The sequence below is a fragment of the Cupressus sempervirens genome, chromosome 10 (genome assembly GCF_028749045.1).
Source record: "Cupressus sempervirens isolate cs-2001-9-10 chromosome 10, ASM2874904v1, whole genome shotgun sequence".
Taxonomy (NCBI): Eukaryota; Viridiplantae; Streptophyta; class Pinopsida; order Cupressales; family Cupressaceae; genus Cupressus; species Cupressus sempervirens.
Genome location: NC_143127.1, coordinates 21,415,162 through 21,439,683, shown reverse-complemented (window position 1 = coordinate 21,439,683; position 24,522 = coordinate 21,415,162). Strand labels below are relative to the sequence as shown.

The window sequence follows — 24,522 nt, the reverse complement described above, 5'->3', positions numbered from 1 at the left end:
TTCTAGAATTTCCACCTACATCAACAACTAGTGAATCCACACCAGCAGCAACAAACCCCGCATCAGCAACAAAAAACTTCATATCAGCACCAACATGTAGATCTCCATCAATACATGCCAAACTCTCAACACCAACAACCTCATTGCTCACAACAAGATGCTCTGCAATACATAACTCACCCCCAACAACTTTATCATCCACCTCCAAGTGCTTCATAATCTCCATGTCAGATTCAACCAATTGATCATGAAAACCAACCTCCATCCCAACATTAGCAAGGTTAGGAATATCCTCAGCAACAACCTCTATTTGCTCTAAAGGTTCTGCATTAGACTCCACAGACTGATCAGCAAAACCAACCTCTTCCACCTCAACCTTGTGATGCCATCTTCTCTCACGAACCTCCTTAACTTGATCAGCCAATCTATCATCCAACCGAGAAATCATCTTAGAAAAATTCCTCTCCACTATATCATGGATTTTGGCAATCATCTTAGGGTCCAATCCTCTTGGAGCCATCTTCCAAGATCTTCGTAAACCCTCTGCAACAAATCCTTCCCATGCTCCTTATGACAACCAAATTGTTTTTAAGTCAGATCGCAACCTACCACCTCGCACGAACAATCAGGAACCACATCACAAGTCTAGGACAATAGATTTGCAATCCACCAGCTCTGATAAACTTCACCCAACCAGGGTCCTGGTACAAACTGCCTCACACTTCGGCAATCTGCTTGTACACTCAGGATAACCTCGCTCTGATACCACTGATAGAGGGCCACACCACCCTTACTCACTCACAATCAAGAAAGCAACAATATGAAGGCCAAAAAAATGCTTCACAAGAAATTTTATTATACTTGAAGATCCTTACAACACCCACAAGATGATATCAAGCTTCTCCTTGAGCTTCTCCTTCCACAACTTCTACTTCTCAAGTTTCTACTCCTTGAGCTTGATTACAAATGATAATAAGCCTTGCTTAAATTGGCACTTCTAACCCAAGACATTACAAACACAACCAATGTGGGATAAAAGGTAAATACAACTATCTTTAAATAAATATTAAATTCCCACCCAAATACAACTAAGCACCCAACAAATATTAAATACATGATTTATCCAAAACCTTCTAGAATTTCCACCTACACACCTCGATTAATGGAATGACAACTATTTTTCTTATTTTTCTATTTTATGCCACCTATGCACCTCGAAAATAGAAATTCCTCTTTTTTTTATTTTTCTCCTTTTTATTTTTTTATTATTTCTCCTCTAATTTTCGTCACTTTCTCTCTCCTCCAATTTTTTTTTTTTTTTTTTCCAATAATTTTCCAATGCAAGATGCTCCTGCATCAATGTCAAGTAGATGTAGACTTGGTTGTGCCTTGGAAGTGTTGAGTCCTTGTACCATTGTAGGTTGTTGTTGTCATGGGGGTTGACTAAGTCCTTGAGGATTGAATGTCATGTTTGTATTGTTTTTTTGGTACCTTTGTGTTTTAGATGCTCCTGCTTGTGACATCATATTGACTTAACTATGAGATGTGTCCCTGTTGGGAATGGGCGTAATGTCAATAAGAATTTTCCTTTGTGAATCCATAGGGATGGTTGTACTTAGCATTTCACATGTTGTATTAATGATAGGCTCCATAACATTTGATGCCATAACACTTGGTAAAGTTAGGAGCAAAGGTGTACTTTGTTGATTTGCCTCCAAAGAAGGTATGTCTGGCATCCCTAGAGCATGGGTCCCTTTAGGTGTATCTTTTTGTTGCATCATGTGACTAAAATCAAGTCTTAATGTCCTTTTGGGGTGTTTAGGGATTGGTGGTATTTCATCAAACAAGGGGTTGAAATTGATGTGTTCAAATGTACTTCGGAGGATTTCAATGGTTGACTCTTGATGGGACCTTATAGGTGCCATTATCATTTTTGAAAACTCCAAAGGTTGTTTTCCCTTTTCTAAGTCCAAATTGATCATGGGTTGTATTTTTTCAATAGTTGTGTTGGTTTGATTTTTGGACTTAGGACCTTCCAAGTTTGGGTTAAATTTAACAATTTCTTGGGCTGCCAAACGTTTGAAGTTCTTGCAAAAACTTTTTTCTATACATGCCCTAGCCATTTCTTCATCAGTGATGCCATAATCAATGTCAAAGTCATCACTTAGGTGTACATTACCTTGTTGTATGTTTGATGTGTTAGGTTGGCTGAATTCAAAGGAATGTGATTGTTCATCTTCAGGTGAGGTTGGTACACTTCCTCCTCCTGGTGGCATTAGCACGAATATAGGTTCAAAGTTAGGACTCCATTAAACCATCCCATATGTGGGGGAAGTGTTTGGAGGAAATCTCATGGTAGGTGCATTGTTCAAGGTTTGTTGTGCCATAGCTTGATTATGAGGATCTTGCGGATACATGTTCAAGGGGTCTACTAGTAATGGTTGTGATGCCTCAATTTGGTCTTCGTCAAAGGTTTGCTTATTTTTCTTTCTCTTTCTTTGTCTCGGATGAGGTTTTGGTTGTGTTTGTGCCTCAAAAAACAAAGGTTGATAAAGTTCCTCAGGTCTCTGAGCTGATTGTGTCCTAGTAAGTGTTGGCATGATACCTAAGAGTGCAAATACAATGGAATTTTTGAGTGTTTTGGGTGATTTAGAGTGCTGGGTATGCAAGATATGAGTGTTTTTGGGATTTTTAAGTGTTGAGAAATGTTATGAAATGTGAGGAAATGCTAGATGAATTATGCTTTTGATGTGCAAAGTGAAAATGTCCTAGGGATTTTATGCAAATGCAAATGCAAGGTGATGTTTTGAAGTTTTACTAGGATGAAAATGACTCTAAGGTATGCAAAATGACAACTAGGGTTATGTTATAGACTTGTTAAGGATAATAAATGTTGATGTACACAAGGTATATCATGAAAAGGATGATGTTATAGGGTTTTTAATGACATTTGGGACATGCAAAATGAGGGTAAATGCTCAAGAAGGTCATTTGGTTGATGGACAATTTGATAGGGTTTCGTAGTGAAAATGATGCTATGGATTTTGATCAATGCAATATGAAGGGGATATACCACTAGGGTAAGTCAAAATGAAATTTGGGGATGCTAGGGATATGATTATGCTATGAAAAATGTATATGAAAAGTTTTGAACTTAGATAAAACCTTTTGAAAGTATTTTGCCTAAGAGTTTAACCTTGTGATAAAGGACTTTGGATCTTGACCAAAAACTGATAAAAGACAAAAAGATCAAATTGATAAAAGATGAAAAGGTCAAATATATCAAGACATAGATAAATTTTGACCAAAGAAAATGATAAGAAAAGATAAAAGGACTAGTCAAGATCCATTATCCGTCAACACTAGGAGATACTCTAAGACTTATACTTTGTCTAGATTTTTGACTAAATCCAAAGGTTTTGGGGGTTCAAAATGACATTTTGAGGACTCAAAATGATGGTGATGCTAAGAGGATATGTGATACAGACAATTCCTATGATGCAAAAGGAGATTTTGGGTGTAGGATACAGTTTTGGGTCAAGTGCAGAATGGGTAGGTCTAGAGGCTCCTAGATGCAGTTTTGGGGTCCTAAAGTGCAGTTCAGAGGCCCAAAATGGTCATGCAGGTAGACAAGTGCACCCTAATAGTTCCAAGTGCACCATAACAGTACCAACTAAATCATTGATGCACTTGGAGCCAGTTTGGGCGCAGTTTGTAGTTTCTGGGCGCAGTTGGTAAGCTAGGAAGAATGTTTGCTGATTTCGAGGGGTATGGTTACCAAACTGACATGCCAGGAAGCCAGGATTCTAGGGTTGATGTTAGGATGGGTTGGGAGATGAAAAATGAAGGTTATTATGTATATAATGATTTCTTAAGTGAAGATGATGATGATTAGGTGCTGTAGAATGTAGATCTAGGCAAGCTAGTGCAAGGGGAGCTAACGAGGTACCTAAGGACACTGTTGAAGCCCCAAAATGTTATTTGGAACCCAAAACTAGATCTCAGGACCACCAAGTGCACCCAAATAGTGAAAATTTCATCAATGATGTAGTTGGGGCCCAGTTGGGTGCTGTTGGTAGTTTTTGGGCACAGTTGGTAAGCTGGGTTGAAACTAAGGCAATTCTGGAAGCTATGGTTTCAAGATTGATGTCACAGAGAGGTAAATGGTAGAGGATAGTGTTAGGGCCAGTATGGATGCTCAAAATGATGGTTAGGACACCAAAAATGATGGATAAAGTGGTCAAGATGATGAATAGGTATGCAAAGATGCAAGGTGGTGAATGCAAAGTGTTGATTCTGAGATGGGAATGCAAAACCTAAGGAAAGTAAAATTGAACCTAAATGAATGCAATATGAAAAGTAATAGATAATAAATGAGGACTAAAAGGTACAATATGAAGTCTATATGATTTAAGGATGAAGCTTGGACTAGGGTGAATGCAAGTGAAATCTATGCAAGTGTGAGATCTACGTTTTGCCAAGCACATTTAAGAGCACAAGTCGCCATGTTTTCCAAGGTTCGAGTGTGTTGAATCAATGTTTGTAAAGTTTGATAAAGGTTGAAATTTTTTGGCAATGTGTGAGGTTTTGACAAGTTCAAATGATATCCAAGGTGTAAATTTAACAATTTGGCTTTTACCTTGATTATGTTTTACACACATGCAAGACACATTAAGACAAGAATAGCTATTGTAAAAAGTTAACAAACACACCACAACCTAGGCTTTTAGGACTATATCCACTGAATTCCTACTTGAACCAAAGTTTAGCTACACTTATCCAGAGTAGAAAACCTAGGACTTGGCACCACAGGCTCCCCCTTACAATGCACTCACTTCTAGGGGCTACCAAGATCCGCTTCCCAAGGGGCATGACTTCCCAAGGGATTGTTACCTCTACTAAGGACCATGAGAATGTAGGATGTCTTCACGGGCATGGTTGACCCCTTGAGCTAGTGGATAGAAAGGATTTTGGCCACTAAAACATAGTTTTTGGTAAGGGCATTCCGTTTGGCAAGTGAATGATAAACTTTCATAGAAGGTCTCCCAACCTCAATAGCCAGGGTTTGACGCACCACAAGGGTACTAGAGGAGAGCTATCACACAACAATACCACCAACATAGCTTTCACTATAATCAAATTTTATATAGCGGCTAGAACATTGACCTAGCTTTGGACCGTTACCACTCTGAGGTCATCCCCTGGCATACCCAATATTGAGTATCTTGGTCCAAGGTAGGCCTCCTATAGAAGTTACATGGATTTCTCTTACACCCAAGATCCATGAATGGCGAGGGGAGAGGATACATCCAATGAAACTCCTAGGGATCTAACACCATAGACACACCAGACAGAAATGAAAAAGGTTCTTTTTAAGCAGCAAACGAAATGTTATCTAATCTAGGAAATCCACACACATAGTTTTGGAAGACACACAAAGTCTTCGACAACGTCCTGCAAAGCACACACATCAGTAGTTTGTTATGATGATATCTTCATCCAATGATCACCACATGCTGCAAATAGATCATCAGTAACACAAAATCACCTAATCTATGTCCTAGAGAGTGATAGGAGCTTGAAATATAGATTTTGATTGGTGCATGTGCTTATTATGAACCTAGGTGTTCTCCGACAGTGCAAATTGCTCCCTAGAAGGCCAAAATGGCTCTGAACATCCCCAAGTGTGCCTAAATAGTGCAAACTACATCAATGATGTAGTTGGGGCCCAGTTGGGTGTAGTTGGTAGTTTTAGCACGCAGTTGGGAAGTCAGGTGTAGGGTGTGGGGAAATGGGTGCCTAGTCAAGACCCAGAAACTAAAATTTTCAAAGCTACACTCCCAAGTGCGCCCAAATAGTACAGACTACATCAATGATGTAGTTGGGACCCAGATGGGTGCAATTGGTAAGTTGGAAACAATAAAAAGAGGCTTTGGTGTCTTTTGGGCTCCTAAAACTGCTCCTAGGGGTCCCAAGTGCACCTTGACAGAGCAGAGTGCACCCTAGGACAGCAAGCTAACCGAATGTATGAAACAATAGCATATAAGCATTTTACTGGACCCCCTAATTAATCTAGGTGTGGAAAGGAAGAGCAGATAGTTGTTATACCCTTCCAAGTGAGCTCCTTCCTTGCACTTGCACAAAACAAGAAAACCCAAGTTAGATATGCATGTTTATGTCGGGTTCACCAAATGTAGGACCAAAAAAATGGGTTAGTAGCATAACACACTATGAGAAAATCACAAACTCAATCAACAAGTATTAGCACCCACTAGTCTACCATGAAAGCCAAACTAATCAAAAGAAAGCAAACATAATCAAAAACTCCCTTTTTCGTTTGTAGCTCCCATGTCCTTCTTTCTTCTCCAAATGATTGTAGCTCCAATTTTCCTATAGTGCACACAAGATTGAAGCAAAAGAATATGATAGGGATAAAGCCATGAGAATACTTGAAGTGTGATTTTATTGTGAGAGCGAGAATGCAAAATGCAAATTAGTAGAGACTCAAAAACTCAAAGATTCAAGGACTCAAGACTTAAGCATTCTAGCTCCAAAAATGAGAGGAAGGGTGTCCATTTTATAATTTTCATGTAGGGTGAGAGCATTGGATTTTTCACCCATAGACATGCGATGTGGCAAGAGATTCCTATGATGCATATGAAAAAATATGCCAAAAGTAGGATTCTATGACACATGAGAGTCAAATTTGGAAGAGAATCTATGACGTGTCATAAGATTTCTCAACCCACTTAAAGCCAAGAATCTATGATGAATAAGCCAAATAGGGACATGCGTAAGAGGTAATAATATTTGATTATGACAAGTCTCAACCAAGTGTCAAAGGAGGATCCACGAGGTGTCACATCCAAGTGTCATGATGATGCAATATTTTATGGAATATTTGAATTAAAAATCCTCTTATTCCACAAAATAAGAATTAGTAGAAAATGGATTTAATGATGAAAAATAGAACTTAGGAAATTAAGAATTTCCATGGTTTGTAGATAATGAATCAATTAATTAATAAAATTAATTAATTGAGGATGATAATTGGGAAGAATAATTAGAAATAATAGGATTAAATTATGGGTTATTTAATCCTATAGAGAAAATTAGCAGATGATTGGCCAAATTGATTAAATGAATGCGACCGTATCCTTGGATGAAAATGTGATGATGATGGATATCAAATAAGAGGATGAAATGGTAGACCAAAACCATGGTCAAATTAATTGATAGATCAAAATTGATAACATGCCAAGGAAACATGACATGAATAAATTGATATGTAACTTTTAACTGACATTGTAAATGCTACAGGATTGAAATTGATTGATAAGGTTCGATCATAATAACATTGACAAACATTATCAATATTATTAAAATAGTTGATGATGCCATGATCTAACATTGAAACCCTCAATGACATCAAATATTGAATGTCATGAATGATATTTTGACCTAGCACTGAGAGCCATGACAGTACTAAGGTCAAACTGATAAGATTGATAAGTTGATAGGTTTCCAAGGCACTGAAAGCCACAACAATACCTAGGATAAGATAAATGATGATTGATTTGGGATGTTTGATACATTTTGGGTTGATTAGGACTGATTTCAAGTGATTTTGAGTTGATTTGGGGTGATTCCAAGTTGATTTGATATGATTCTGAGTTGATATGAAATTGATACGAAAGGGGATACGAATGACAAAATATGGTCAATCTGGCCAAAAGATTGAAGTTAGTAAAATGAGAAAATGGGAAAAATTAGTATGAAGAAGTGATGAGGTTGTAGATGGGAACCATTTTTGAGCATCTACAATACCAAAAACACAGGCACCCTCTAGGGGGTGACACAACTATGTGAGGTACACACATGCACATAAGATGTGGGACAAAGGTTTTTCCTTGTCTACGAATTTTTGTTTTTAGGGATAAAAGTGTATTTGTTCTTGAGTCATAAAAACATCCAAAACTATCTACAACAAAAAAAGGTCAAGACTCCCCTATCCTATAGAGTTGGTTTGCCCTCGGTAGGACTATTTTTGACTACTACTTGCTTCCCACTATCTTGTTCAGACACATTGCCTTGATTGAATCTTGAAACATTGTCCAAATGTCTTCCTAAGTTAACCCCATTGTTTGTCCAATCAAATTTTTCTGATCAATCTGTCCAATCTGTCTAAATAGTCTAAAAATCTTGTTGAAATCAAATGTTTTTGTTAAACTGGTCTGCCTTCTCACATGAAAACTTTTCAAGTCTCGTGCGAGATCATTTTTTCTTGCAACTTTTTCGCACAGTTCATCCCAAGTCCTTATGTAGTCTGTAAAATTTTCTCATGTGAAATTAAAACATTGTCATTGGTTTTCATGCGGTCTAGAGTATTTTCTTGTGTGACACTAAATATTTCCTTGCGTGGCCTATTAAGGTTTCTCAGGCAAGATCTTGTGTCAGCATTACTACTTTTGGATTGATTTAGCTATTTGCCTCCTGCACACTATAGACGCTCAAAAATAGTTCGCATCTATGAATTCATCACTTCTTCATACTAATTTGTCCCATTTTCTCATTCTACTAACTTCGATCTTTTGGCCAGATTGACCATATTTTGTCATTTGTATCCCCTTTTGCATCAATTTCATATCACTCAAAATCAGTCCTAATCAACTCGAAGCATATCAAACATCCCAAATCAATCATCATTTATCTGTTCCTAGGCATTGTTGTGGCTTTCAGTGCCTTGGAAACCTATCAACCTATCAATCTTATCAATTCAACCTTAGTACCGTCATGGCTCTCAGTGCTAGGTCGAACTATCATTCATGTCATCCAATCTTTGACATTGTTGAGGCTTTCAATGTCAGATCATGGCATCATCAACCATTTTAATAATATTGACAATGTCTATCAGTGTTATTATGATCAAAACTTATCAATCAATTTCAATCCTGTAGCATTTACAATGTCGGTTAAATGTTACATATCAATTACTTCATGTCATGTGTCCTTGGCATGTTATCAATTTCGATCTATCAATTAATTTGACCATGGCTTTGGTCTACCTTTTCATCATCTTATTCGATATCCATCGTTGTCACATTTTCATCAAAGGATACAGTCGCATTCATTTAATCAATTTGGCCAATCATCTACTAATTTTCTCTATAGGATTAAATAACCCATAATTTAATTCTATTAGTCTCACTAATTATTCTTCTTGATTATCATCCTCAATTAATTAATTTTATTAATTAATTGATTCATCATTTGCAAACCATGGAAATTTACAATTTCCTAAGTTCTATTTTCCATCATTAATTCCATTTTCTACTAATTCTTATTTTGTGGAATAAAAGGATTTTTAATTCAAATATTCCATAAAATATTGCGTCATCATGACACTTGGATGTGACACCTTGTGGAATCTCCTTTGACACTTGGCTGAGATTTTTCATAATCAAATATGCTTATCTCTTATGCATGTCCCTATTTGGCTTATTCGTCATAGATTCTTGGCTTTAAGTGGGTTAAGGAATCTTATGACGCATCATAGATTCTCTTCCAAATTTGGCTCTCATGTGTCATAGAATCTTACTTTTGGCATATTCTATCATATGCATCATAGGAATTATTATTACCTCTTACGCATGTCCCTATTTGGCTTATTCGTCATAGATTCTTGGCTTTAAGTGGGTTGAGGAATCTTATGACGCGTCATAGATTCTCTTCCACATTTAGCTAAGTTTGACTTGCATGTGTCATAGAATCTCACAATTGGCATATTTTGTCATATGTGTCATGGATTCTCAAAGGAATCTCTTGCCACATTGCATATCTATGGGTGAAAAATCCAATGCTCTCATCCTCCATGTCAATTATAAATTGGACACTCTTCCTCTCATTTTTGGATCCCGGAGTCTCTTGGAGGAGAATACTTAAGTCTTGAGTCCTTGAATCTTTGAGTTTTGGAGTCTCTACTTCTTTGCATGTTGCATCCTTGCTATCACATAAAATCACACTTCAAGTATTCTCATGGCATTATCTACATCATAGACTTTTCTTCAATCTTGTGTGCACTATAGGCAAATTGGAGCTACAATCATTGGAGAAGAAAGAAGAACATGGGAGCTACAAATGAAAAAGGGGGTTTCTATTACTTTCTTAATTAGTTTGGCTTTCATGGTAGACTAGTGGGTGCTAACGCATGATTATTGAGTTTTGTGATTTTCTCATAGTGTGTTATGCATTTTAGCCCATTTTTTTGGTCTTACATTTGGTGAACCTGACGTGAACATGCATATCTAACTTGGGTTTTCTTGTTTGTGCTTGTAGGTGCAAGGAAGGAGCTCACTTGGAAGGGTATAATGACTATCTACTCTTCCTTTTCACACCTAGATCTGTACTATCAGAGCACACCTAGGTTCATAGTAAGCACATGCACCAATCAAAATCTGCATTTCAAGATCCTATTACTCTCTAGGACATAGATTAGGTGATTTTGTGTTACTGATGGTCTATTTGCAGCATGTGGCAATCGTGGGATGAAGACATGATCATAAACTACTAATGCTTTGTTTGCAAGATGTTGTCGAAGACTTTGTGTGTCTTTCAAAACTATGTGTGTGAATTTCCTAGATTAGATAACATTTCGTTTGGTGCTTAAAAAGAACCTTTTTCTTTTCTGTCTGGCGTGTCTACGGTGTTAGATCCCTAGGAGTTGCATTGGATGTATCCTCTCCCCTCACCATTCATGGATCTTGGGTGTAAGAGAAATCCATGTAACTTCTATAGGAGGCCTACCTTGGACCAAGATACTTGATATTGGGTATGCCAGGGGACGACCTTAGAGCGGTAACAGGCCAAAGCCAGGTCAACATTCCAGCCGCTATATAAAACTCTATTATAGTGAAAGCTGTGTCGATAGTATTGCTGCGTGATAGCTCTCCTCTAGTACCCTTGTGGTGCATCAAACCTTGGTTCTCGAGGCTAGGAGACCTTCTGCGGAAGTTTATCATTCACTTTCCGAACATAATGCCCTTACTAAAAACCATGTTTTAGTGGCCAAAATCCTTTCTATCCACTGGCTCAAGGGGTCACCCATGCCCGTGAAGACATCCTACATTCTCGTGGTCCTTAGTATAGGCAACAGTCCCTTGGGAAGTCATGCCCCTTGGGAAGCGGATCTTGGTAGCCCTGAGAAGTGAGTGCGCTGTAAGGGGGAGCCTGTGGTGCCAAGATCCTAGGTTGTCTGCTCTGGATAAGCACAACTGAACTTTGGTTCAAGTAGGAATTCAGTGGATACAGTCCTAAAGCCTAGGTTGTGGTGTGTTTGTTAACTTTTACAACAGCTATTCTTGTCTTAATGTGTCTTGCGTGTGTGTAAAACATAATCAAGATAAAAGCCAAACTTTTAAATTTACACCTTGGATATCATTTGAACTTGTCAAAACCTCACACATTTCCAAAACATTTCAACCTTTATCAAACTTTTCAAACATTGATTCAACACACTCAAACCTTGGAAAACATGGCGACTTGTACTCTTAAATGTGCTTGGAAAAATGTAGATCTCACACTTGCATAGATTTCACTTGCATTCACCCTAGTCTATGCTTCATTCTTACATCATATAGACTTCATATTGCACCTTTTAGTCCTCATTACTTTTCATATTGCATCCATTTAGGTTCAATTTTACTTTCCTTAGTTTTTGCATTCCCATCTCAGAATCAAAACTTTGCATTCACCACCTTGCATCTTTACATACCTATTCATCATCTTGACCACTTTATCCATCATTCTGGGTGTCCTAATCATCATTTTGAGCATCCAAACTAGCCCTAACACTATCGTCTACCATTTACCTCTCTGTGACATCCCGCTTAGCATCACCATCATTTTGAGTCCTCAAAACGTCATTTTGAACCCCCATAACCTTTGAATTTAGTCAAAAATCTAAAAAAAGTATGAGTCTTAGAGTATCTCCTAGTGTTGACGGATAATGGATCTTGACTAGTCTTTTTATCTTTTCTTATCATTTTCTTTGGTCAAAATTTCTCTATGTCTTGATAGATTTGACCTTGTCATCTTTTATCAATTTGATCTTTTCGTCTTTTATCAGTTTTTTGGTCAAGATCCAAGGTCCTTTATCACAAGGTTAAACTCTTAGGAAAAATACTTTCAAAAGGTTTTACCTAAGTTCAAAAATTTCCATATACCCTTGTCATAGCATAATCATATCCATAGCATCCCCAAATGTCATTTTGACTTACCCTAGTGGTATATACCCTTCATATTGTATTGATCAAATTCCTTAGCATCATTTTCACCACCAAACCCTATCAAATTGTCCATCAACCAAATTAACTTCTTAAGCATTTACCCTCATTTTGCATGTTCCAAACGTCATTACGAACCATAGAACACCATCCTTTGCATAGCCTACCTTGCATACACCTACCTTTAGTATCATTACCAAGTCCAAAACATAACCCAAATTGTCATTTTGCATACCTTAGAGTCATTTTCATCCCCTCTAGTCAAACTTCAAAACATCATCTTGCATTTTGCATTTGCATAATATCCCTAGGACATTTTCACTTTGCACATCAAAACTATAATTCATCTAGCATTTGCTCACATTTCATAATATTCCTAAACAATTAAAAATCCCAAAAAACACTCATATCTTGCATACCCACCACTCTTTGCACTCTTAGGTATCATGCCAGCACTTACTAGGAGACAAGCAGCTCAGAGACTAGAGGAACTCTATCAACCTTTATATTCTGAGGCACAAGAACAACCAAAAACTCATCCAAGACAAAGAAAGAGCAAGAAAATCCAACAAACCTTTGACGAAGACAAAATCAAGACATCGCAACCATTACTATCAGACCCTTTGAATATGTATCTGCAAGATCCTCATAATCAAGCTATGGCACAAAAAACCTTGAAAAATACACCTATCATGAGATTTCCTCCAAACACTTCCCCCACACATGAGATGGTTCAATGGAGTCCTAACTTTGAACCTATATTCGTGCCAATGCCACCAGGAGAAGGAAGTGTACCAACCTCACGTGAAGATGAACAATCACATTCATTTGAATTCAGCCAACCTAACACATCAAACATACAACAAGGTATTGTACACCTAAGTGATGACTCTGACACTGATTATGACATCACTGATGAGGAAATGGCTAGGGCATGTCAAGACAAAAGTTTTCGCAAGAACTTCAAACGTTTGGTAGCTCAAGAAATTGTTAGATTTAACCCAAACTTGGAAGGTCCTAAGTCCAAAAATCAAACTAACACAACAATTGAAAACATCCAACCCATGATAAATTTGGACTTATACAAGGGAAAACAACCTTTGGAGTTTTCAAACACAATAATGGCACCTATAAGATCCCATCAAGAATCAACAATTGAAATCCTCCAAAGTACATTTGAACACATCAATGTTAACCCCTTGTTTGATGAAATACCACCAATCCCTAAACACCCCAAAAGGACATTAAGACTTGATTTTAGTCACATGATGCAACAACAAGATGCACCTAAAGGGACCCGTGCTCTAGGGATGCCAAACATACCTCCTTTGGAGGCAAATCAACAAAGTACACCTTTGCTTCTAACTTTACCTCGTGCTACAACATCAAACACTATGGAGCCTCTCATAAATACAACATGTGAAACATCAAGTACCACCATCCCTATAGATGCACAAAGGAAAAGTATTATTGACATTACACCCATTCCTAATAGGGACACATCTCATAGTCAAGTCAATATGATGTCACAAGAAGGAACATCTAAAACACAAAGGTACCAAATCAAAAATACAAACATGACGTTTAATTCTCAAGGACTTAGTCAACCCCCACCACAACAACAACCTACAATGGTACAAGGACTCAACACTTCCAAGGCATAACCAAGTCTACATCCGCTTGACACACATCCCACATATCAACAACAACAACCACAAGTGGGGCAAACATCCAACATTCCTAACACGCAATCCCATGTGGACTCACTTGACTTACACACAATTTATCAAAAACAATTCCAACAACAACAAATGGTGTTTGCTAAACAACAAGAGCAACTCAAGCAACAATTGAAATACCAAAGATGCCTTAAACAAAAAATTGCATACCAGAAACATTTGTTACAACAACAACATGTGCCACAACAACCCCAAAAAATACCTCTAGAACAAAAAAGAATGCACATGGTCTCACATACAACCAATAGAGGTATCCCAACAACAACCACAATACACGACACAACAAAAACACATGGTACAACAATCACAGTCAATCCCAAAACAAGTGCCACATCAAATACCACAACAAGTACCCCAACAACAAGGACCTTTCTGTCTTCGAGGTGCCAACTTACCTCCACCACCCAGTGATACTTCATCAGACTCATCAGACATAGAAATGTCAGAACCAAGTAGACATAGTTCTCACCATAGCAAACAGTCTACTCATAGACAAAAAAGACTTGAAGGAAAGACCATCATGCAAAACCCCAATGAAGAACTATTACAACAATTTAAACAACTTTCCAAACAAGTTGAGGCATTGCGAGTCCAAAAGAAACAGGCTCTATATACGGAAAGGGACCTACGTCCTAACCCATTCGATAAAAGTCTATATATGCCTCCATTCCCAAAACACTTTGAAGCTCAAAGGTTTGAAAAATACCGAGGAAAAGGAAACCCTATTGACCACATTCGAGAATTTTTTGCTTCATGTACTAAACTTAGTGATGAGCCCACTTACCTTATGAGATTGTTCCCTCGTTCTTTAGGTGGGCCTGCACTTGAATGGTACTCCAAACTTCCTGGTAATATCAAATCTTGGTCAGAACTAACAGACAAGTTTATCTCCCACTTCACCTTTAACATCGCAAATGAGGTGACACTTTCTAATTTGTGTTCAACTAAACAGAAGGCAGGAGAATCATTCATCACATTCTTACTGCATTGGAGAAGCTTAGTTAGTCAATGCTCACTAGACATTCTTGAAGAACAACAAGTAAACTTGTGCATTGAAAACTTAGTCCCTGACTTAATGTATGAACTCAAAATCAAGAGTCCAAGCACCATTTCTAAACTAATGAAAAAAGGGGCTAGTATTGAAGATGCTCTTATCCGTAAGGGAGTCCTTAAGATAAACAAAGAAAACACAAACACAAACTCATCTAATGACAAGGCAAATTTTTTCTCCAAAAACAAGAATGTGACTAATGATTGTATTGTGGATGCTTGCACAATTAGCACATCACAACCTCAATTGACTTTGAAAGGTGTAAACCCTACAAATTCACAAACCTATAATCAAACATCAGCTCCACAACAAAAAATTGAGACTCCCATGCAAGATAAACCTCGAAGACATCCTAGAACCAAAGATAGGAAATTCACACCATTGGGGATACCACTTGAGACTGCATTACAATAGTTACTGAGTAATAACATCCTGCAATTACCCCCAATCAAAGATGAACCATTGACTAAAGCTGATTGGTGGGATGACAAAAAGTATTGTGATTACCATTGCACCAAAGGACACAAAACTTCATCATGCTTCCAATTGAAACATGCAATACAAGACCTTATTGATGATGGTGTCATCACAGTTGATCCATCATTGTTAGCATCCAACTCTGATCACACTATTTTCAAAGATCCTTTTTGTAATCATGACAAAGAGAAACCCCCTAGTTCAAACTCAAACTCATAAGGTAATGTGAATTACACACGCACCGGCTATGACTACACCATCAATTGCTTTAATGAGTCTAACTTCTGCATATCCACATTCACATTGAAGGCTAAAGACCATCGTTGTGCTGTCACTACATGCCGTAGCAAGATCACCCTACCTGGAGCCCTAGCTAGACCTACTGCTTCTACTAGACCTGTACCCCCATCTAGACCTATTGCTCCTACTTCAGCTGATTATAGCCTTGTTGAACAACTCGAAAAAACCCCTGCACAAATATCCATTTTGGACCTACTACGTGCATCCCCCCAACACCAAAAGATCTTGGAGCAAGCCCTTAAAGAGTCAATAGTCCCAGATAACATGGATGTTCTCCAGTTCCAAGCCATGGTTGGGAACCTATCCGTGTCACAGCATATCACCTTTTCCCCTCGAGATATTCCTAAGGACAAACCTAACCATAATGATCCCCTTTATCTCGAAGTCTTTATCCATAATGCCAAAGTCAGATGTGTCTTAATAGATGGAGGACCAAGACTGAACATCTGTACTCTTAAGGTTGTCAAAAATTTGGGTTATTCTGAAGATGATGTAGATCCCTCTCGAAGAATCACAATAAAAGCTTATGATGATGATGAACGCTTCTCTAGGGGCATCATCACATTACCTGTCAGAGTTGGTCCAGCTACTGAAGACACATTGTTCCATGTCCTAGACATTGAAATGAATTGCAACATGATACTAGGACGCCCTTGGCTTCATGCTATTAAAGTAGTTCCTTCTACATATCATCAATGTTTGAAGTTTTCTTATAATAACATGGAGGTTACCATCCCTGGTGATCCATATCCTTTCCAATTATGTGCTAATCTAAGAGATGCTACTGCATACCAAATCCCAACAAACAATGAAGCACAACTCACAAATTCCTCTAAGTATGTGGATGTTGATATACTGCTCAGTAAAGCCAGGGAAAAGATGAAGATTGAAGACAATGGGTATGGAGAGTACTTTATGTCTCAAGTCTCTCACATTAGGGAGTCACCACTTTCTCCCATCAATACAAAGAATGATACTTCTATCAATGAGAATACATCTGTATGTATTGAGAAAAGAAAAAGCAGAATGATAACCCACTTTGATATCTCCTAGCAAGTATGGACTTGGGTTTACCATCATACAGAAACAAGGCTATGATGGCTATAGTGGTCTTGTATCTCAAAAACAAGGAATCATTGAACCTATCACTATAGAAGGACAACCTCCTAGTTTGGGGCTTGGATTTAAACCATTACGAATAGGTCCTCCTAGTACCATGGTACCTACATGTAAGACTATGGATGTTTTGAACAATGAAAAGGCATCTGAGGATATCCCACTTGAAACCAACAATCCCCTAGCCTCTGAGCATAACCCCAATGACCTAGTTGAATCAATTACCTTCAACCAAAGCCCATTCAACACTGATGATGACATCTCCTCAAGTTATCCTGAACCTTTGGATTGGGACCAACGTGGACCACCAATTTTTGATCAATTTGACGATGATGACACTCTCATAATAGACTTTGAAGGCATTATGATTGAAGATCATAAAGAAGCAGTTTCTCCTAAAGAGGACACATTGGCATACTTTGGGGAGCCTACTCCACCTTCTAGTTACAAAGCAAAAAGAGAAAGAAATAACAAGCATAGGTCTCTTGGTAAAAACCAAAAGGCACTATTAGACCATAAAAAATCAAAAGCTAAGCAGCTCCCAATGATACAAAATGAAAAATATGATGCCATGAATATCACTGTTCTAGTATTCAACATGCCACAAAGTCTTTTGGAGCTCTCTCAATCAGCATTCATGCAGAAGGTCATTGGTCTCAACCCTCCCAACCCTCCTTTATATCCCTTTGTTTATCCCCCAATCCAGCTACCTAATTTGTCCTATAACCAAAATCAGTCCTTTATCCAACAAGCCTTTGCCTATGTCATCATCAGTGACATCCCACATGACATTTCTATTGACCCAATTATCCTTAGATGCCTTGATTCGCAAGAGATAGACATTGTCTTACATATGGTACACAATGGCATCTCTCGAGGCCTTTCTAGTGGTTTGATTCTAGCTACAGACTCGAAACAAATCCTATGTAATTATGGTCAGTCATGGATCTAGAGCTTATTAGCTAGTAGCACCAACAACAGATATCTTCTCAGCATTTGGCAGTGACATTCTTGATTTCATCTAAAAGTCCTGAAAAAAAAAATATAAAAAAAAATAGCAAAAAGTTATGAAAATATCAAAAAAAAGAAAAGGAGATGCGTTGATGAAAACCTGGCAAACACGCATCTTGGCACGAAAATTTGAGTCAAGAGAAAAATTTTGTCCAAAAGTGAAAACCTGGCAAACAGGCACTTTGGGAAAGTACCATGGTGAAAACCTGGCAAACAGGCACCATGTGTAATCAGTTATTGCTCCTCCATCTATCAAGATTCCATCTGGTCTTTCCCCCTCCATCATTCCTTGATCATATCCTTCATATTACAAGACATCCTTGGTCCCTTATCATGGCTCATGAACTGGTTAATGTCCTTTGTTACCTTGCCTAAGCATCACCAGTCTGCACAAACACTCTGTCATTGGCCTTCGTACATAGTTTGCGTCTTGTCTGTGGGCATATTACCTACATGGTGCATGAGTTTGAATTTGAACTGGGGGCATATCCCTAAGTGCTTTTTATCCATTAGACCTATCGCATAACAGATTGGAGCTAACACTTTTTTATGCTTATACGATCCTAAAAAAATCCCTAAAAATCATAAAATGTCCTGAAAAAATCCCTAAAAATTATAAAATGTCCTGAAAAATCCCTAAAAATCATAAAATGTCCTGAGAAAATCTGTAAAAATCACATAATGTCCTGAAAAAATCCTAAAAATTCAAATATGATCTTGAAAACATCACTAAAAATCATAAAATGTCCTGGAAAAATCACTAAAAATCATAAAATGTCCTGAAAAAAACCTAAAAATTGTAAAATGACCTGAAGAAATCAGTCACACAAAAAAATCAAATATTCCCAAAAACCCTAAAAATCAAAACTTTTCAAAAATTTGCAATAAACCTTTTACATATTCACTGTGGATAACCACCCCTTTTGCGTTCACACTTACACTTTGCAGACTGAAAATCAAAGCACTACGCTTCAATGCCAATCCCAATATCTGAGCAACAGGAACCAACAATCAATCCAACGTGTCATTATGAACTTATCAACTCAATCCACAACTAGAACTATCACATTATCAACATGTCGAACACTATCTACACACCTAAAACATTAACAAGAATGTAATAATGGACAAGAATAGCTGCTGGCTCACACTATTTAGTCAGTGATTTATTTTTTCTTTGTTTTTTCTTTGATCATGTCTCTATGCTACTTGATGATATAAATTAATCTATGAGAGTGGCCAGGATGGTTCATGGTCATCTTTTTTCCATTTCTGTCTATTACAATGTACCTTTTGAGAGTCTGGGGCATGTACATATGCCTTAGGAAGGACAAGGTCATTCTCTATTTGCATCGTGCTTGTTTACGCAAAAGGCTTGCATTTGCACTCTGGCCCTTTATGCCATGATGTGTTGCATTCCATTTGCCATCTCAAAATAAAGCTCCATTTGACATATAGTGCACTTTCTAGAAGCAAAAGTCTTTCCATCCTACTAACATCTCCTCATCTCATCTTTCTTCATCATCTCATTCTCCATCACCATGATCATGTCTTCTGATTCACCAACTCATCTTCCTCTTGCATTCATGCATTCTTGCATCATCCTGCACTGTCAATCAACTTTCTATGGCTTTCCACCTGGTTCAACCTTAGTCTGACATTTGTCTCATCATCTTCAACCAAATACGACCATTTTTGATGATTTCCCTCATGTTATGACATCTTTCCATCATTTTGGGCATGCACATAAAGTTTTGGGTCATTCTGTTAGTTGCTATGGTTTTGTCTTCTTGTTGTCGATAAATTGACTTATCATATGCTTATCTTAGTCAATTTCTCGAGGGGTCACCCATATATATCATCCCTACTGGGGCATGTTGTAGCTTTCTCATCAGTTATTCTTTGATACAATGCTCTAAATCACATTGTATCAAAGAGGGGAAAAATGTAGACGCTCAAAAATGGTTCGCATCTATGAATTCATCACTTCTTCATACTAATTTGTCCCATTTTCTCATTCTACTAACTTCGATCTTTTGGCCTGATTGACCATATTTTGTCATTTGTATCCCCTTTTGCATCAATTTCATATCACTCAAAATCAGTCCTAATCAACTCGAAGCATATCAAACATCCCAAATCAATCATTATTTATCCGTTCCTAGGCATTGTTGTGGCTTTCAGTGCCTTGGAAACCTATCAACCTATCAATCTTATCAATTCAACCTTAGTACTGTCATGGCTCTCAGTGCTAGGTCAAACTATCATTCATGTCATCCAATCTTTGACATTGTTGAGGCTTTCAATGTCAGATCATGGCATCATCAACCATTTTAATAATATTGACAGTGCCTATCAGTGTTATTATGATCAAAACTTATCAATCAATTTCAATCCTGTAGCATTTACAATGTCGGTTAAATGTTACATATCAATTAATTCATGTCATGTGTCCTTGGCATGTTATCAATTTCGATCTATCAATTAATTTGACCATGGCTTTGGTCTACCTTTTCATCATCTTATTCGATATCCATCGTCGTCACATTTTCATCAAAGGATACGGTCGCATTCATCTAATCAATTTGGCCAATCATCTACTAATTTTCTCTAAAGGATTAAATAACCCATAATTTAATTCTATTAGTCTCACTAATTATTCTTCTTGATTATCATCCTCAATTAATTAATTTTATTAATTAATTGATTCATCATTTGCAAACCATGGAAATTTACAATTTCCTAAGTTCTATTTTCCATCATTAATTCCATTTTCTACTAATTCTTATTTTGTGGAATAAAAGGATTTTTAATTCAAATATTCCATAAAATATTGCGTCATCATGACACTTGTATGTGACACCTCGTGGATTCTCCTTTGACACTTGGCTGAGATTTGTCATAATCAAATATGCTTATCTCTTATTCATGTCCCTATTTGGCTTATTCATCATAGATTCTTGGCTTTAAGTGGGTTAAGTAATCTTATGACGCGCCATAGATTCTCTTCCGAATTTGACTCTCATGTGTCGTAGAATCTTACTTTTGGCATATTCTATCATATGCATCATAGGAATTATTATTACCTCTTACGCATGTCCCTATTTGGCTTATTCGTCATAGATTCTTGGCTTTAAGTGGGTTGAGGAATCTTATGACGCGTCATAGATTCTCTTCCACATTTAGCTAAGTTTGACTTGCATGTGTCATAGAATCTCACAATTGGCATATTTTTTCATATGTGTCATGGATTCTTAAAGGAATCTCTTGCCACATCACATATCTATGGGTGAAAAATCCAATGCTCTCATCCTCCATGTCAATTATAAATTGGACACTCTTCCTCTCATTTTTGGATCCCGGAGTCTCTTGGAGGAGAATGCTTAAGTCTTGAGTCCCTGAATCTTTGAGTTTTGGAGTCTCTACTTCTTTGCATGTTGCATCCTTGCTATCACATAAAATCACACTTCAAGTATTCTCATGGCATTATCTACATCATAGACTTTGCTTCAATCTTGTGTGCACTATAGGCAAATTGGAGCTACAATCATTGGAGAAGAAAGAAGAACATGGGAGCTACAAATGAAAAAAGGGGGTTTCTATTAATTTCTTAATTAGTTTGGCTTTCATGGTAGACTAGTGGGTGCTAACGCATGATTATTGAGTTTTGTGATTTTCTCATAGTGTGTTATGCATTTTAGCCCATTTTTTTGGTCTTACACACACTATCTTTTTCTGCATTTGTTTATTGCTCTCTATCTGAAAACAATCCTGAATAGTGGCACTTTGCTTAGCTAAAGACTTGTGTCCCACACTTTGACTGGTCTTATCTCTTTAGTTATCTTTTGTCTTCGTCTCTTAATGTTTTTCATGCTTTGTGTCACATTGGTCATAATCTCTAGCTATTCTAGCCTTTAAATTAGACCACTTGTGCCTTGGTGAACAACATTCTTACTATTATTTTGTCCTTTTTGAGACTCAGTCTTAATGCAGTCCTTATCCAGGTTCTTGCTTCTTGTCCTTGTTTATGACTGATGCAACTAGGAGTGACAACGTGTTTTATCCTCTTAGACTTAGGCAAGGTTGTGCTAGGGGTCATAATCATGACAGAGGTCACTTACCTTTCGTTACACGACCTATCTCAGTGTCCTCTTGGTATAAAGGATTCCTAATTTTTTGTAAGTTTATGGAAAATATTTGCTAAATTCAAGGTGGCTTGGTAGGTGAGGGAGACTGTGAAGATGCCTCACTAGCCAAACTAGATATAGATTGTGTAACAAAACTCTTTACACACATACACTTCATCCTAGAATGAACATGAGATTGTTCACCCAAGATTTACCCCATAAGCTGACCTGTTGCCTTCCATCTAAACGGATTTTTCTTGTTAATATCCTCAAAATTGAGGTGCAGGCAACCAGACCCTCTAAGAATGAAGGATTTGGGATGCAACTAATTTATATGAAAATGCAAAGTAATCTAGAATGAGATATGCATTTTAATCTAAGAACATGTAAAGCAAATTACGCTAAATGTATGCATTTCTAAAACTATATGGAATTAAGCAAAGAAATGTATGAAAGATAGCAATGAGCTATGTGAGTGCAAAATGCAACAGCAATTTCAGATCTATTCAAATTCCCCCTCCCAAAATGAAAAAATGAGGGCCTCTTAAATAGATTTTCCTGAAGTGAATCAATGGTTGAGATCGATTTTAATCAACGATCAAGATTGAAGATGAGGTTCAGTTAAGGTGGAAGATTCTCAAATTAGAGGGAGTTAACTGATTTCTTTTGAGTGGAATAAGAAGTTAACTCTTTTAATTCCTTTTATAATTTCAGTCAACTCAGAGTTTCCATTTTTGAACCAAAGAGAGAATTAGGAGAGATATTTAATCTAATAAAATGAGATATGCTCTCATAAATATATTTTCTATTTAATTAAATAATTTGATTTAATTAATTAGAGACACTTTTCTGTTTAATCAAATAACTTTATTTAATTAAGTAGGAATAACTTCCTATTTAATTAAATAACTTTGCATAACTAATTAGAAGTAGCTTCTTCATTTAATTTTATAATTTCATTTAATTAATCAGAAATACCTTCCCCATTTAATTAAATAATTCTTTTTAATTAATTGAGATAGGTGTATTTATTAAATTAAATAAATTTAATCCCATAGTACATTAGCCTTAGGAGATAATTTAATTTAATAAATTATGAATACTTTACATTAAATTAAATTGAAATAAAATAGGTTTAATGTGGCTAATATGAGTGTGTACTATAAGGATTAAATAATGAGTATGATGAATGTAGATTAGGGTTTTATGCATCTACCAATTAAGTCAAGTAGCGAGTAGCAGAATGAGAATTATCTATTAGAATAGTTCATAGAATTGATCCAAATAGACCAGAATTGGTATAATGGCAATGGGCCAATTTTGGGGTATTACATTTTGCCCCTCTTTGAATGAATGTGGGAGCAACACATTCGATTCAAATAGAATAAAAAAGCATGATGTGAAGACCAAAAGATAAGATTGGTTCCAAAGTTGATGATATGGAGACCAATTGATAAGTTTTTAAGGACCATCTCTAGAATAGAGCTTAATCCCAAGGAATCCAAGCAGAATACCTAGATATGCAAAATTGATAAGCATTATAAAGGTTTCCTTCAGAACAAAGTTTAACCTTTAAGGATCCAAATAGAATGTCTAGATACCTAAAAATGATAAGCATTTAAAAGATCATCTCCAGAATAGAGCTTAACCTTTAAGGATCTAGATAGAACACCTAGATACTTGAGAGTGGTAAGAATTTAAAAGATTATCTCCTGAATCGAGCTTAACCTTTAAGGATCCAAATAGAATGCCTAGATACCTGTGATCAATAGCATTTAAAAGATTATCTCTAGAATGGAGCTTAATCTTTAAGGATCCAAATAGAATGTCTAGATACCTAAATTGATAAGAATTTAAAAGATTATCTCTAGAATAGAGCTTAATCTTTAAGGATCCAGATAGAACACCTAGATACCTAAATTAAGAAGCTTTTAAAAGATTATCTCTAGAACGAAGATTAACCTTATTGTCTATAGATAATAAAGTGGCTAATGCCATGGTCACTTTGGTTGCCCTACTACAAATGCTTAAAAATGATCTCTAACATGAGTTCTTGGTGGAAGTGTTACACTACCCAGCCTATGACACCCCTGATTCTAAGATGATCTATTCTATTATAGGACAAGAATCATCTTGCTACCATCACATTTATTCCTACCTTCATAATCAAACCATTACAAAAGGTCTGACCCAGAATGATAAATGTTACCTAATCCGTAATGCTTCACACTATGTCATTATTACTGATGATTTGTATAGGAGAGGTCTCGACAGAACACTCCTTAGGTGTTTAGAACCTGAAGAGTCTAAACACACACTAATTGACGTTCATGGGGGCATTTGTGGAGCTCATTCCAATGGCCTGATACTAGCTCAAAAAATCCTTAGAGCTAGTTATTATTGGCCCAAAATGGAGCAAG

At 36.9% G+C, this 24,522-nt stretch overlaps 1 protein-coding gene across 1 annotated transcript in view; it reads left to right on the top strand.

Annotated features, from left to right (window-relative positions):
• The first annotated feature begins 3,684 nt into the window (after positions 1-3,684).
• Positions 3,685-24,522, top strand: part of LOC149532368 (uncharacterized) — a 49,758-nt gene continuing 28,920 nt past the window's right edge. The window contains exon 1 of the mRNA XM_089805701.1: positions 3,685-3,734. Coding sequence (XP_089661827.1) covers positions 3,685-3,734 — 50 coding nt within the window. The remainder of the gene's footprint in view (positions 3,735-24,522) is intronic.